Source organism: Carcharhinus amblyrhynchos, chromosome 4 (genome assembly GCF_965287045.1).
Source record: "Carcharhinus amblyrhynchos chromosome 4, sCarAmb.v2.hapA, whole genome shotgun sequence".
Lineage (NCBI taxonomy): Eukaryota > Metazoa > Chordata > Chondrichthyes > Carcharhiniformes > Carcharhinidae > Carcharhinus > Carcharhinus amblyrhynchos.
The window spans coordinates 31,427,654-31,443,172 of NC_137327.1; the positions used below are offsets into that span (position 1 = coordinate 31,427,654).

The 15,519-nt window shown below is 45.5% G+C and overlaps 1 protein-coding gene across 2 annotated transcripts in view; it reads right to left on the reverse strand.

The window, feature by feature from the left end:
- The window catches only part of vstm2b (V-set and transmembrane domain containing 2B), a 47,898-nt gene extending 34,773 nt beyond the window's left edge, over positions 1-13,125 (reverse strand). For both annotated transcript variants that reach the window (XM_080188098.1, XM_080188097.1), the window contains exons 1-4: positions 12,168-13,125; positions 11,264-11,448; positions 9,632-9,664; positions 8,663-9,029 (exon numbers count right to left, since the gene is read on the reverse strand). In XM_080188098.1, the coding sequence (XP_080044224.1) occupies positions 8,663-9,029; positions 9,632-9,664; positions 11,264-11,448; positions 12,168-12,240 (658 nt within the window). In that variant the 5' untranslated portion in view covers positions 12,241-13,125. The remainder of the gene's footprint in view (positions 1-8,662; positions 9,030-9,631; positions 9,665-11,263; positions 11,449-12,167) is intronic.
- Between the last annotated feature and the right edge of the window lie 2,394 nt (positions 13,126-15,519).

Sequence of the window (15,519 nt, forward strand, 5' to 3'; positions counted from 1 at the left end):
TAGGCCAAATATTGGGCCTTAACTTCTGAACTCCCCAGCATCAGATTTGGAGGCGGGGGGAGGCTGGGTACCCCCAAGGTACACTGGGGAGTCCCTCTTGGCACTTCATGGCAATTGCCCAGAAGTGCTAACTTCTTGTGGTCAATTGCCCTACACTGGGAACCATCAGAAAATGTGATTTTAATCACAAACTTTGGATGTTTCTGACAGGGTCACACCAATAGTTACTCAGAAAACATTAGAAGAACTAAAACTCTTCTAACTTCTGAGTAACTGTTGGAAAGACACAGGTCAAAGCCTAATGGGATGCCCCCCCCGCCCCACCTCCCCCCCCCCCCCCCCCCCCACCCCCCACAAACACCTAGCCCAGGGGACTTCCCACTCTCTGCCTAACCAACCCCCACAATGTTCCCTCATCCTTGAACCCCCATGGGATTCCTCTCTCCGCCCCAGCCCATGGGATCCCGTGCTCTCCAAATCCTATGTGGGCCCAACACACCCCCAGGTCCAATGAATCTCACCCCACACCTAGCCCCCACTGAGTTCCAAAATTCCAACACCCCCAACCCTTCACAAGGTGAACCCCCCAAAAACTTCCAGCTCCCCAAACAAGGACCAATTCCCTCTCCTAAGGCCTGATCTCCTCCACCCTCCCATCACCCCCAAGGATTGACCTCTCCCCCTCCTACGAAGTCCAACACACCTCCATGAGTTCCACTTCCCTTTCCCCCCATGAGGAAGACACGTCCAGCCTCCTGCCTGCATCCACCATTGACAGCCTAACCTTTACAGCACAGTGGCACTGCTGTCTCACAATGCTAAGGACCTGGGTTCAATTCCCAGCTTGGGTCATTGTCTGTGTGGAGGCTGCAGATTTTCCCTGCGTCTGTATTGGTTTCCTTTGGTGCTCCAGTTTCCTCCCACAATCCAAAAGACATGCTGGTTAGGTGCACTGGCCATGCCAAATCATCCCGAAGTGTACCGGAACAGGTGCTGGAGTGTGGTGACTAGGGGATTTTCACAGTAACTTCATTGCAGTGTTAATGTAAGCCTACTTGCGACACTAATGAATAAACTTAAAAAAATTGAACTAAATCTCCCTAGTCCCTTTCCTGAGATCAGACCCACCCTCTCGCCCTGAGGTCCAATTGCCCTGCCTAAGGCCTTACCTTGCTAACCTCAACCCCCTCTGCCATGGAGTTCTGATCTCTCCCAAGTCTAATCAATCTCCTTACCTCGGTTACCTTCTCCCTAGCCTGTGAAGGACCTTGATATTTTAATGGACATTCAACTTAGCTGCGTTATGGGAGCTAGTGCTTTAAAAAAGGGAGTGGTGCCCTCCTTTATTTTGACAGAGCTAGACTTTGATGATGGGACTTGAAGATGAGCTGTACTATTTAGAACTTACCTGGGCTGAATCAGAGGGATGGGTGAGACAAGATTGGAGAAAAATCATGTCAGTAATTGGGCACTGAGTGACAATCCAGCACTGATTGTCACTCCAAGTGAGCTACTGTGCCTCCTCACCAAAGTTTTTATTCATAAAATTAAAGCCAATTCCATTTATCTGAAGCTGTTAGTGTATTTGTTTAGTTTGGATGGTATAATTGCAACATTGTAAATCAGCTTCCTTAGCCCAAGGACAGATTTGCAGATTCAGAAAAATGCATTCCGTTACTCTGTTGCCAAGATTAGACAATGCAGACAAGAGCATTGAAATCAAACATTTTCATCCATGGACCATGAGGTCAGAAGATTACCTATGAGTACTACCCCACCTACTTCCACTCGCCACCACAAAAAAACTCATCAGAATTAATAGGAAGAGTGCCGCTGCTTTTGATGAGATGACAATGAGTGATGTCTGCTTCTAAGTTAATAAGATTCAGTCTCATGTGGGGCTCCATGTTCAACCAGCCTCCCTTCTTTATTTTCAACCCCACAAGTGTTGAAAGTCCGATCTCACAGTTGGGTATCATAACAACAACTTCAATCTAGATGATAAAACTATACTTTTGTTACTCGTACTTATAACGACTCATGTCAGTGTTATTCTGGCTTTGTGATATCACAAAGCTAGTAGGGGTAAGGATTCTGCTCTCTTCTCTCTTATGGCTTGGACCATGGCATAGCACATCAGTGAGTTGTATTTTGGACCACCAATGGACTACCTGGAATACCCTCGTGAACCATACTTTAAAATCAGGGTATTGACAGTTGCAAGATCCAAGCGAAAAAAGATTCAATGTAAAGCACCTCAATTTTCAGTAGGTTTCTTGTAGTCATGATAACGTTTAGAAAAAAAACCTTCCGTGTCAGAGTCCAAGCCACTAGCTATCTCGAAAAATTGTGGATACCATTTTGTTCCGATAAGTAAACACGCCACTAATGTCCCTGGTGGACTCAGTCAGTAGATATAAAGTGGAGCTGGGTCAAACAGCTCAGGGGCATCCCAGATTTGATCTTAAGCCTCGACTGATCTCAGCCAGTGCACTTGTACAGCTGTCACAATTGGCCTCACACTTCTCCACTAGGAAGGGGGAAAAATGAGCAAGTGTCAATACTGAGCACCTGATTTACCAGACAAAGCGATTTTGGGTATCAGGTGCAGAATGGATTGAGTTCAGCCGTAATGAGCCCACATTGAATAACATAGCAATTTTTCAAAGACGGTTTCTTCACATCTTTCAAATTTAACTCAATTCTTATCTCTGGATATTCTGCCTTCATTCCTTTATTTAGCAACAATAATTAATAATTGATGCTCACCTGTTGATTGACTGCAAGTAGTTTCAGAGATTTGTGAATATGATTTAATTTAGTTCCATTTTGAGAGTAAATGAGCAAATTTGTGACACAGTTGACCAATTGTAATGGAGGTATTATCTACATAAATAAAATAGCATGGAGTAATTAAAATAATTTGGTACAAATTATAATGCTAAGGATGTATCCGAAGTGTCAGCTTTTGTAATGTGTTTCAGCTATGGGCGAGTCCTGCACTGTCACACCTCCCAACTAAATTGCACAGCAACTTGTGTGTGCTCCTTAAAAACACAGCACAAAGTGCAGCAGACTGAGGGACAACTGGGTAAGAACTTTGCTTTCACATGATGTCACCACCTGTCTTATAGATATTTTATCATACATTTCAAGAAGGATGACAACATCAACAGCTGGACCAAAACAGCAGCAAACTGTAGCACCATGGCAGAGAGAACATAGAATTCAAGCTTCCAAAGACAAAAGAAAGTAAGCCCTGGATGTGGATGACACCAAGCAACCTAGAGGTATAATTCATGCCACGTGAAAGAGATGGCACTGACCATAAATGCCAATTTCCTCACCTCCAAGATTTTAGAACATTGCCTTAAAAAGTTCCACACCCTCAGCAGGGCAGGCAACGTGAGCAAAGACACGACCTTTTCTTCATTGCTCAATCTGAACACTGGTATAGTTTACTACTTAAAGCAAATGTACAAAACTAATCTTTTAAAATGCTCCCTGGCTAAGGGTGGCTGTAACGTAACTGCATTATTTTTAGTCTATCAGCCTCATATCCCCTCTGTAAACTCTCTCATGCCACTGATCACAGATTCCTAAATTGCTGAGTCTTACCCTTATTTACTATAGAATTTTGCAAGACCAGTTAGTGCATAATACATGCCATAGATAGAGCAAATTCTTAGAGGAAACACCTTGAGAACTTGTGAGTTCTTATTGAGGAAGACAGAAAAATTGACAGCACCTTGGAAGTGCTGTGTGCCATATCACAAACTGAACACATACAATAGCAGTATGGCATTCCACATAGCTACATATTTCTGCGCCTTAATCCCAGAAGAGTAATGCACGTTCATTCTATAAGGATGTGTCTAAGGCAGTGGATAGAGGAGAGCCGGTGGATGTGGTCTTTCTGGATTTTCAGAAGGTGTTTGACAAAGTACCTCACAAGAGGTTATTGCAGAAGGTCGGGGGACATGGAGTTAGGGGTAGGGTGTTAGAGTGGATAGAGGATTGGTTGTCAAATAGGAGGCAGAGAGTGGGGGTCAATGGGTGCTATTCGGATTGGCGGATGGTGACTAGTGGAGTGCCCCAGGGGTCGGTGCTGGGGCCTCAGCTTTTTACCATTTATATAGATGATCTGGAGGAGGGAATCGAGTGTAGGGTGTCGAAATTTGCTGATGACACCAAGATTGGGGGAACGGCAAATTGTGCGGAGGGTGTGGAGAGTCTGCAGAAGGATCTAGATAGGCTGGGTGAATGGGCCAGGAAATGGCAAATGGAATTTAATGTTGGCAAGTGTGAGGTGGTCCACTTTGGTAGGAATAATGGTAGGAAGGACTATTACTTACGTGGCGAAAAACTGCAGCAGGCGACGGTGCAGAGGGACCTCAGGGTCCTTGTGCATGAGTCGCAAAAACCCAGCTTGCAGGTGCAGCAGGTGGTCAGGAAGGCGAATGGGATGCTGGCCTTCATAGCGAGGGGGATTGAATATAAAAGTAGGGAGGTCTTGCTGCAGCTGTATAGGGCATTGGTGAGGCCGCAGCTGGAGTACTGTGTGCAGTTTTGGGCGCCGCACCTGCGCAAAGATATTTTGGCCTTGGAGGGAGTGCAGAGGAGGTTTACTAGGCTGATACCGGAGTTGAGGGGGTTGAGCTATGAGGAGAGGCTGAATAAACTGGGCTTGTACTCGTTAGAGTTTAGAAGAATGAGGGGAGATCTCATTGAGACATATAAGATGATGAATGGGATGGATAGGATAGAGGTGGAGAGACTCTTCCCGCTCAAAAAAGACAGTAGGACTAGGGGGCACAGCCTCAAGATAAAGCGGGGGGGGGGGGGCGATTTAGAACGGAGTTGAGGAGGAACTTCTTCACTCAAAGGGTGGTGAATCTCTGGAATTCTCTGCCCGTTGAAGTGGTGGAGGCTGCCTCGCTAAATATTTTTAAGACGCGGGTTGATGGGTTTTTGATAAGAGAGGGGATTAAGGGTTATGGGGAGAGGGCGGGAAAGTGGAACTGAGCCGCGACAGATCAGCCATGATCTTATTGAATGGTGGGGCAGGCTCGAAGGGCTAGATGGCCTACTCCTGCTCCTATTTCTTACGTTCTTATGTTCTTAACTTCCATTCTTCCTTCCTGTATATTCACCAAGTTGAAGATAGCAAAAGAAATGATGAGTCATGTAATAGGATACTGGAAAACCTCTAAGCTATCTTCCTCATAGAGCTACACTGATGGGTTGTAAGAAGTGACATCAAGTCCCCCACTCAAGACTAAACAGACTGAAGAATGTGATACTGTCACTGAGGTGACATGTAGCAGGAGTATCAGAATAGAAGGAAGGCACTAGTGCAACCCTGGGGAAGCAGAGTGTCAGGAAAGATTTGTATAATTGTGGGCATTTTCAACTGCTATCACTAAACACTGAGATGGTGCTTTGACATTCATAGAGGTTAGTCACACGGGAAAGGAGGCATACATTTAATACTGACTTACACACACGAATGATTATCATTAACAAAATAAGGGCAAAGAGGGCTGAGATACTGTCACGTACTGGGATGAATAATGGATTGAGAGAATGCCTGTGTCTGTACTTGTGGGAGCAGGAGGTCAGGCTGTCATATCAAGGTAGACTATGTTACATAGAACATTTCAAAGGTTAATCTGTTTTCCCATTCGCATTACAGTGGTCACTGAGGATTCACTGTGTCTTGCCCACCTTGATCCTTTGATCCATGCAGTGCTGGTTCCAACTTATCAAGGGTCTTATCACTCAATCACTTATCACTCAAGTCAAAGTCCAACCCTTCTGAGAATGCAAAGCAGTGAATGGCACACCATGATGCCTTATTTAAACTACATTGCACTATTCCTCAGGATCTATATTTACTGAAGGTCCTCTCAATATGCCCTGTTGTATCATTCCAATGTTGGGGCACTCTTACTGGTCCCATTAGTTGTGGAAGCAGAGGGTAGATGCTGTCAGCCAGAAGCTATCAATTGATACGATTTTTTTAGCTAAACAGACTTGATAGGGCTGAGTTGTGAAGGAGAAAGGCATCAAGTCAACTTTCTGCATATGAAGCATCAACGTTCAATATCTTCTGATTGTTGCCGCATATGATATTTACATTGAGGTCGTGGAAGCCCTATCTTTTGGTATAGTTGATTCAGTGTTCTGTAGACATCCTCAAAGCCGTGTGGGTGACATTGATTCGATCCTGTGTTTTGAAGATCCCAGTAAACCACAAAGCTGTTGAATCTTTCTCACTGCTGTCTTGTGATATTGCCAGAGACGATGAATTGGGTTTGCTCTCCTGCACAGTGTGTCAGTGACCTGATCAATGATTGCTTGTAATGCACACTGGTAAATCCTCCGTGGCTGCCTGCAATCATCATGAGCCGTAGAAATTGAAGGATGATGGTCACCTTCATAACTACTGAGAATGTAAGGCAGGTGATTAAATATGGCTTGAGGATGTATAGCAGCTGATAGAGCTGTTCTGTTACTCCTTTGCTGAAATGCATAGGTCACTGAAAAGGCTCTCAAAAGACCTTTGCTGTGGGTACATTCTATAGGGGTGTGTGGGGAGATGGTGTTGAGATGGGTGTGCGGGTTTGTGGAAGTGTGGGGGTGTTGTGGAGGGGTGGTGAGCCGCTGTAGTGAAGGTGGGAGGAAGGAATATTTGTTGTGCTGCATTTTCCAGATATGGAGCCTGACTCTCAGCTCCAATATGAGCTGGGCCTCCTCCTCCTCCAGTGTGATAATTGCTTGCAATTGCATGCCTATAAAAATATTCTACCTTAAGATGTAAGGTAGCATTGTGACCTTGTTACTGGATGGGAATCCAGGTAAATAAGCCAGAGATATGAATTTAAATCCCACTACAGCAACTGTTGAATTAAATCTGGAATAAAAATCTAGGACCAAAAATGGTAAACATAAGATGGCTGTAAGAACCCATCTGCTTCCTTACTTTCCTTTGGGGAAGGAAATCACCAGTTTTGACATCTGGAAGATTTTCAATGCAAGCTGATATTGTCTATAAATATATAGCACAACAAAGCTGACAAGCTTACTTCTGAAAGGTTCCAAATATCCCAGCTCTGACGAAGAGTCATCCTGACTCAAAACATTGGCTCTATTCTCTCTTCACAGATGCTGTTGGAGCTGCGGAGATATTCCAGCATTTTCTGTTTTTGCTCCAAATATCCAATGATTGATATTATAGAGAACTACAGAACTGTAAACTGTTTTTAATATGGCACGGTGGCACAGTGGTTAGCACAGCTGCTCACAGCACCAGGGACGTGGGTTCAATTCCTGGCTTGGGTCACTTTTTCTGCGGAGTTTGCACTTTCTCCCTGTGTCTGCCTGGGTTTTCTCCATGTGCTCTGGTTCCCTCTTGGTCCAAAAATGTGTGGGTTAGGTTGATTGGTCGTGCTAATTTGCTCCTTAGTGTTAGGGGCATAACAAATGGATTAGTAGGGTAAATATGTGGGAGTACTAGAATAGGGCCTGGGTGGGATTGTTGTTGGTGCATGCTCGATTGACTGAATGGCCTCCTTCTGCACGGTAGGTATTCTATTCTACTGATGGAAATCATTAGTTTAATATTTTTAAATGCAAATTAATCAATGACAAACTTGCAAATTAATGATTAGGTACCAGTTTTGGCTCAATGGGTGCATTTTCACCTCTGGGTCAGATGCATGTCTGACCGTCAGTGGTCCTTCAATACTGCAATGACTTTGCACTCCTCTGGGTCAAATGACCCAGTAAAAAGTCTGACAACACCAGGTTTTAGTCCAACCTATTTATTTGATAATATACTCGCAAGCTTTCGGGTTAGCCCCTGACCCAGGACATGCCATCTTTCAGCTGAGAGCTTGCAAAAGACAACCTCTGCCCCTCTGGTGAATGTAACAGTTTGCAATCTTTCCGAGACAAGCAGGGGAACATGTTTATCTCTATTAACTAACATAGTAAAACCGATGAATCATTCATCATTTTGTGGCCGTTTGGGATCTTGCTGTGCAGAATTTATAGTTGAGATCTGTGGCTATACTTCAAAGGTACTTCATTAGCTAGGGAAATGGTCCAGAAACCCCTGAGAAAAAAGTGTGATTGAAAACGCAAGCCCTTCTTTCTGAAGCTACGCAGCAAGAATCTGCTCAGACACTCCGGTCTATCTTTGGAAGTGCAGATGTGCTGACGCAACCTGACATAACCCAAAAGAGAACATGCTGGAAAAGCTCCAAATGGCAGCATCTGTAAGGAGAGGAAAGAGCTTTAACAAAGGGTCATCTGCACTCGAAACCTTAGCTGTTTTCTCTCCTTGTAAATGCTGCCAGACCTGCTGAGATTTTCCAGCATTTCCTCTTCTGACTGTGAGATATTCTGCTGGTTATTACAGAAATATGAGGCGACACTGTCAGACCCTTAAGAACTCATTTGGAAACGTTTACTTGTCCCTGGGGATAAGTTAATTGCAAGAAAAGTCATCCGTTAACTGTTTCTTTTTTTCCACTGCTGCCGCCTATTGCAAGGGTTTTTTTAATATTCCAACTCTGCTGCACGACTGAAATGGAAGTGATTTGTACACATTTCAGCACAGTGAGTGGCCACATGGTGGCAATGTAACTCCACTTACCGGAGTTGTGCTGTCCGATAATAGCTGCGTTGCCCGGCGGTGGGGAGACAGAGGCGGGGGTGGACGGGGAGACTGTCTCGCTGCCAGAGCCTGCTTCTGCCACTCGCCGCTTGTCCGGACCCGCCGCCGGGGTGGAGCGCACGCTGCTCCTGCGGGGTCCGTTACTCTGAATGTGGGAGACGGCTTCGGCCGCTTGCATCTCCGGACTGTAGCGGGCCGTGACCCGTAAAGTGGCCTGGGCTTTGTGTTCCTGAGTTTCGTCGTCGATGAAGTCGGTGACTCGGCATTCGTAGACACCTTCGTCCTCTTTCTTAACACCCGAGAGCCGCAGCTTGTGCGAAATGTCATTGCCCATCACCCGGACGGTCTGCAGACACAAAGAGAGGGCTGCATTCAGAACACAGGGCTCCAGACACACGAGAATGAATGGCATCAGCCTCACTGACAGGGAACTACCATTGAAACAAACTGGGCACCAAATAACAGACAACTTGAAGAGTGGGGTGGGGGGAGAGTTGAGTACATTAACAATTAAAAGCTACTGTGGCCAAAACTACTAATAAATCGAATTGAAACATTGTGAAAATAAATATTGGTGTGATTTTTCATTAAAATAGTTTTAACAGTGCAAAAATAATGAGCAGATAATGACTAGAATTAATTGTGCCACATATCTAGCTAATTAGGGGAAAAAATTTAGCCGAAGATATATAAGTGAGATAAAAGCTTATGATCTTTTTCTGCTGCCCTCTCCGCCGAGATATTTATAGAGGAAGTCTGTTAAGTACACCAACACAGCGTTATACGGAATACAGTTAGGAGAAAGTGTAGGGAAGCGGGATGATCCACTCTAGTTGCGGCGTTTTCTGTCCTCCCCGCGTTATTGTTAGGGTCATTATTGCTTCATGTTCAAATGATCATTAATGGGGCCGTCTTTATTAATAACACGTAGTGGAAAGTAGCACTCACGCTTATTTTGGTGGCCTCCTTCTTTAATGGTACCTAGAACAAGTAAAGACATTGGATCAAATTCTCCAGGCAAAGCTTCAAAGCTGAAAGTCAAATCTTTCTGCCCGCTATAAGCAGAAGGAAAAGGTTATCAGAAACAAGAGTGGAATGTCATTTCCTGATCTTGGATTTTTTATGGTGTCAGTTGCCCTGGGCGATAAATTATGCATTTAACTCGAGCCCATGTTTTTACCATGAATGGAATGAGATTGATATAACGTTAGCAATTATAATGTAATTAACACACCTGATTATCAGCACATTGGGGATATTATTAATCCCTTTTCAAATGATCGACTGACGCCATCAATTACATTGTATGTAACAATGTATTGGTACAATTGGAAATGTATAATTGATGTTATTAGTGTGACAGGCAACTGTACCGTCCACTAGCTTCTCAGTTTGTGGGTGATTAATGCAGATCTATAGGAACCTGATACTTGTACATGTGGCAGGTTTCTCATCGAGGGGGAAGAAAATTGTGGTGCTTCAGAAAGCCGTGCCTCAGTCTCACTAGAACACCCCTGTCCCCAACGCCTGGTCCCCGTCTCCCTGTCCAAAGGGCAAACTCAGAAATGGAACGGGAACTTCAAACCCGCCCCCTAGTCTATACTTGTTTTGCTCCTGGCAACTTGTTTGGGGCACTTTTTGCATGGAAGCTGTTTTGTCCTCAGGACCCCTCCACAGGGATTAGGGCTGGAATCAAAGCCGGGGTTTCCAATCAAATCTTATGGCACTGTAGCTCTGGTACTTGTGCGGACTATCTTCTTGTCCTCCTCTCTCCCCTTACTGTCGATCTCGGGACGCTGGCAAGTCTACCCACACATTTCCCTCGATTCCCTCAGTTTATTCCAAGGAATTGCGTTGAGTGCAGCCGGGGCTTTTACCCCTGTTTCCTTTGCTTTCCCATCCATATGAGGAGGTCTGTGAGGAGGTGTCACAGGAGGTATAAATCCCGGGAATACGAATTAACCTGACAGTCCTGGCTTCATTTTAAGCCGGTTGTGGCAGTTGTAACCCTGGAGTTTGTGGTTTGCACTGGGTTTGAAAGCCTATCTGTTGCCCAATTCTTGATTGAACCAACAAAATTCCCACCAATCCCGATTTTCTACAGAAATCCCTAAAGGTGAGAGATTAGTCAAGAAATCCTGAACTTGCCCCCATTACCTCAGGCTTTTTACTCTAAACTGTTGTATCTCCGTGATCTAAGATTCAAATCTTGAGGCACAACGGGCTTCTATAAGGGCTGCAGTTGTCACGTTTCGTGTACTTATATACTTCAGGGCTGGCTGGATTTCTCTGTTAGCCTTGACCTGAAATGTACAAGTTTTTTTTTGTTGTTGTCGAAGAAATGCCTCTACCGTAAGCTTTCCGGAATCCTTTCCCCCTTTCCGTCTTGTGTGACGTGGCGCTGGATTTTGCAAAGAAGATTTGCTCCCTCCTGGTAAATGCCTTACCACGTATACAGAGAGGATTTCTCCAGGTGACCGCACCTTGCGCCGGCACTCCCTACACCTCCTGGGGGCCCCTCGCTCCAAGTCGCCCCTCTCTGGGTTTGGTTGTGTTTTTTTTTTGTTTTGGGGTGCTTACCTTGGGCCTGATTCCCTGGGCACCCAGGGTCAGCTCGTGTGCTAGTTCCTTGGCAGCTTCCTTCAGGTACCACCACTGGATCTCCAGGGAATAGGAGGTGGTCCCGCTGGCTCGAAACGCACAAGACATCTCAATGTCATCGCCTTCTTCAGCAATCACATCCTGGGGGACTTCGAGAAATTTCGCTGACGGGGAAAGGGGCGGGGGGGGGATATGATAAGGCATGGTTAAAATAGGTCTTTCGAAAGCAGTCCCCCCCCCCACAACTCAGTTCACATTTGGTCGGGAAGCCTATCTCCTTTAAGTTACTCTCATGATTTTGCTTCCCATGTCAGTATTAATTCGACTTTGCCGACAACAGGTATGATAATTAAATGCCACGCACCCATCATTTCTTAGCTACATGAACTTTTGCCAGTGGCATTTCCAAAACAATCACACAATACCGTATAATTATGGATGGCAAACATCCACACAGCAGCCAGTGGCTCGCTGCATCTTTTCCCCAAATGCAACTTGAGGTGTAACAGCTGGAATGAGGGATACAAGGTCGAAATATTCCAGCGTGACCCCTCGGTTAGTCTGTAAACAGGAGATTGCAACACTTAAAATATTAGAGAATGATGAGGCAAGACGTGCTTTGAGGCTGTCTCCAGCCCCCAGTGCAGTGGGAATGAAATGGATAACTCTGCGAAATAGCCAGTCAAACACTTGCCCAGCCATTTAGTCGGATGCGGCGTGTCCACTTCTCTCTTTTCTTGGCTAATTTGCTGTGGTTTCTCTCTCCCCCCACCCCCACCCCCCTCCCCACTCCCCCGTCCACCCCCAGCTCTGATCAATTGATACTCACCCAGCACCTAACAAGAATAAGATGCCCGCCACTCGTCACAAAAATAGCACTCACCGTTAACACAGAGCAAAAGTGGTGCGTTTAGAATCAGGTAATAGAGAATATTGGCGATCCCGCGATTTTCCATTTCATAGAGAGTTTTAATGTACAGAACAAACGCCAGCTAGTTGTTAGATCTGGAGCCCTCTGGAGCGCTGCAATCCCATCTCAGTTAACAGAGCCTCACTCGCCAAGGTTACAGATGTGGACCACCAGATCCGGCACCGCTGGATGCAAGAGCAACAACGCGATCGACAACTTGCTCGGACCTCTCTCTCCCTCCTTCTCTCTCTCTCTCTCTCTCTTTCTTCCTTCGATTTATTCCTGGGTATTGGAAGGCAGTCTCTGGTGTCTGAAGCAAGTCGCCCCAGTCTCACAAACACGTCTTGCTTGAATTCATCTTCGGGAAAGAGGTGTGATCAGAAACACCCCGTTACTTGCCCCACCAGGAAGGGCTTGGATGTGACCGCAGCGAGCTGGGGGCAGGGGAATGACTGCCGAGCACCCATTCCCGGGCGAACCGATTCTCTGATTCCCCTCCCCACCACCCCAGACAGCAAGAGCTCACCCAGCCTGTCTTCCAGCAGGGTCTCTGTGGGGAGATGTGTAAGAGGGGGGGGATCTCACCGAATGGTCTCTCTCTCTCTGGTTGCCGTTTGTGACTTGGTGGGATTTAGCGGCAGGAGGTGGGGGTGTAGAGGGTTGCCCGGCAGCTCCAAATAACAGCAGTAGGAAGTGCGCTTTCACCCAGATCACACACGGACAGGAAAACCTCAGCCAACAGGCAGCCAGAGGAGAGAGAGCGAGAGAGACAGAGACAAGCTCAATCGGCTCCCAAATCAACAGCCTCCAGAAACTAGTGGGACAATGAATAAAACTGACGTGTCACGCAATGGGTTGAGCAGCAAGAAACCCAGAGGAGCCCCAGTTGCAAATTCTGTCACTGGCGCCATATGTCCCGAGCATACATTACACCCACTGCAAATATCTGCCAGTCAGTGTGTGTGTGTGTGTGCGTGTGTGTGTTAGGGCGGGGTGGGGGGTACACATGCTCTGGGAAGGTGCATCCTGAATGGTGTAGCATTAAGGATTCTGATAGCTCCCTTCCTCCAGGTAGTAATAAGCAAGACCCGTGCCTCCGTCTTGGATTCCACTTTAATCCCAAATGAATTGACCGCAAGGATTTAGAGGGCGAATTTCAATCCGACTTATGTTTACCTGAGGGTCATGTAAAGGGACATTGCTCTTTGAAAGTAGCACGCAGCACTAATGAGGACATTGCTCTCGAACCCACCAGCAACTGGAGTTGGATTTTTGCACAGTTGGTGACACAATGGGCACCCAGTTAACAGATACACCAGTTACAATGCTGCGGCCAAGCCACAGCCGTTAGTGTTGTTAACTGCGGACAATGTGGTGGAATATAAAATACACCATTCTGATACAATCATGTTTCTAATCATCGCATCTTTGGACATTTATCTTGCTCCACATAATTAGTTATCTATGGTCTAGGCCTATTATTGCATAGCACACTACCCAAGCTGTTTCATTAACATCTCAACACATCCCATCTCTTTAAAGTGCATGGCGCAAACTTGAAACCAGTTAACCATCTTATTAAGGTCTTAGTAATGCACCGTGCGTCTCCGCAAACCTCTCAGTCAGACCGGCCTTTATTTGGGAGATCTCATTCTCATTTGTTTAAAGGTCACAAACAACAGTAAGGTCTGCCAACCAAAGCAGAATATCCGATAATTTTGGATTTCCGTGAGTGTTGAATGATTTCATAAATGTCATTCCGTCACCATAAGGGAACGCCATTGAGAACTAAGTATAAACTCCAGAGGCTGTTCAATTGAAAAAAAACACTCGTCCCACCATTGGATAAACAATACCTCTTGACAAAGGGTCATCTGGACTCTTTTCTCTCCTTACAGATGCTGCCAGACCTGCTGAGATTTTCCAGCATTTTCCCTTTTGGGTTCTTGTCCCACCTTATATTGCTCCAAGATAACACCCAGTGCTTGCTTCACCTTCGGGTCCGCTTGTCTGCCTTTTATTAGTGCTGGGCTGGGATCCCGCAAGTCGCCCCTTCACCGGTTGACTGACCTGGGACCTGGCTTCTCTCTCCACAGACCTGCTGAGTATTCCCAGCATTTTCTGCTTTTATTTCAGTTCAGTCTAAATAACATTTCTCAAGCAAAACAGACATGTACTTGATTGCTGGAAGCATGTGGACTATACCCCCGTTATTTCAGTGTTAACCCCGGGGTCGCTGCCAGGGAAACCTACAGCCAATCTTCTAAACTCCGCTGTTTTGCTTTTGTATTTGTTCCCAGTTTGTATTTGCTCGTGACATTTTATATTTTCATTCTATTTTTTGATAATTCCCACTGGGCTATGAATTTTAGAGGATTTGAAATAACTTCAGAAGCGCAAACGGGCTGATGTGCACGCCGCTGTATTGTCAATCAGCTGAGCATGAATTCGATAATATATCATCGAGGCTAATATATCAGCAAGGCTTGGGCCGAATGGCCTCCTTCTGCATGTATGAATTCTATAAATCTAAAGCGGAAACTACTGAAAGAGAAAAAAACATCCACCAGGCCAGACAGCGTTTGTAGAGAGAGAAAGAGGGAGCTCCGGTTACCCCTTTAGGGTCTTACAATATAACTAGAAGGGGTTAATACCGGCTGATCTTGGTCAATCTTTTCAACTTTGGTTTGGCTTCATGTTTGCAGCATCTGCAGTATTTTGGCTTTCCCGTACCAGTTCACTTTATTTAGTTAGGCTCCATCTAGCACATCTGACCAACAACCCACATCTGGATTAAAGTGTGGCTCCAATACTTCTGATATCCCCTTATCATCACAACGGGAAAAAATACCCTTAGGAATTCGAGAAACTTCGGGAGCTCCCTTTCCAAAGGGAGTTGCAAATTGATTCGGAAAAGTGCAGTTTTACACAAAAAAAATTAAATCAGCACCCTTTTAACTGTGACCTTTCAGAGTGGATCAGTTGAATGATTAATGTGACCATCTTTTAATGCTCCAAAAGCTTTGAGGCAAACGACAACTGTAAGAATCTCATAGAATTCCCTTCTTCAATATGAAGGCATCCGTTGCTAAACATTTTTTTTCACAGATAACAGCGTTATGGCGCCTTGTCTGTGCTGTACAGAACTGTGTGTGTGTGTGTGTGTGTGTGTATGGGAACAATCACAAACAGAAGCAGAGAAAGGGAAGCGTTCACTGGCGGGCGAGTGGGTGCCCGGTAAAAGAACAGGGTGCTGGAGCCGTTTGCTTTGCACAGTTATACTTTATTTCTCGGCAGCCGGTTTTATTGGGTGCACAGATCACGG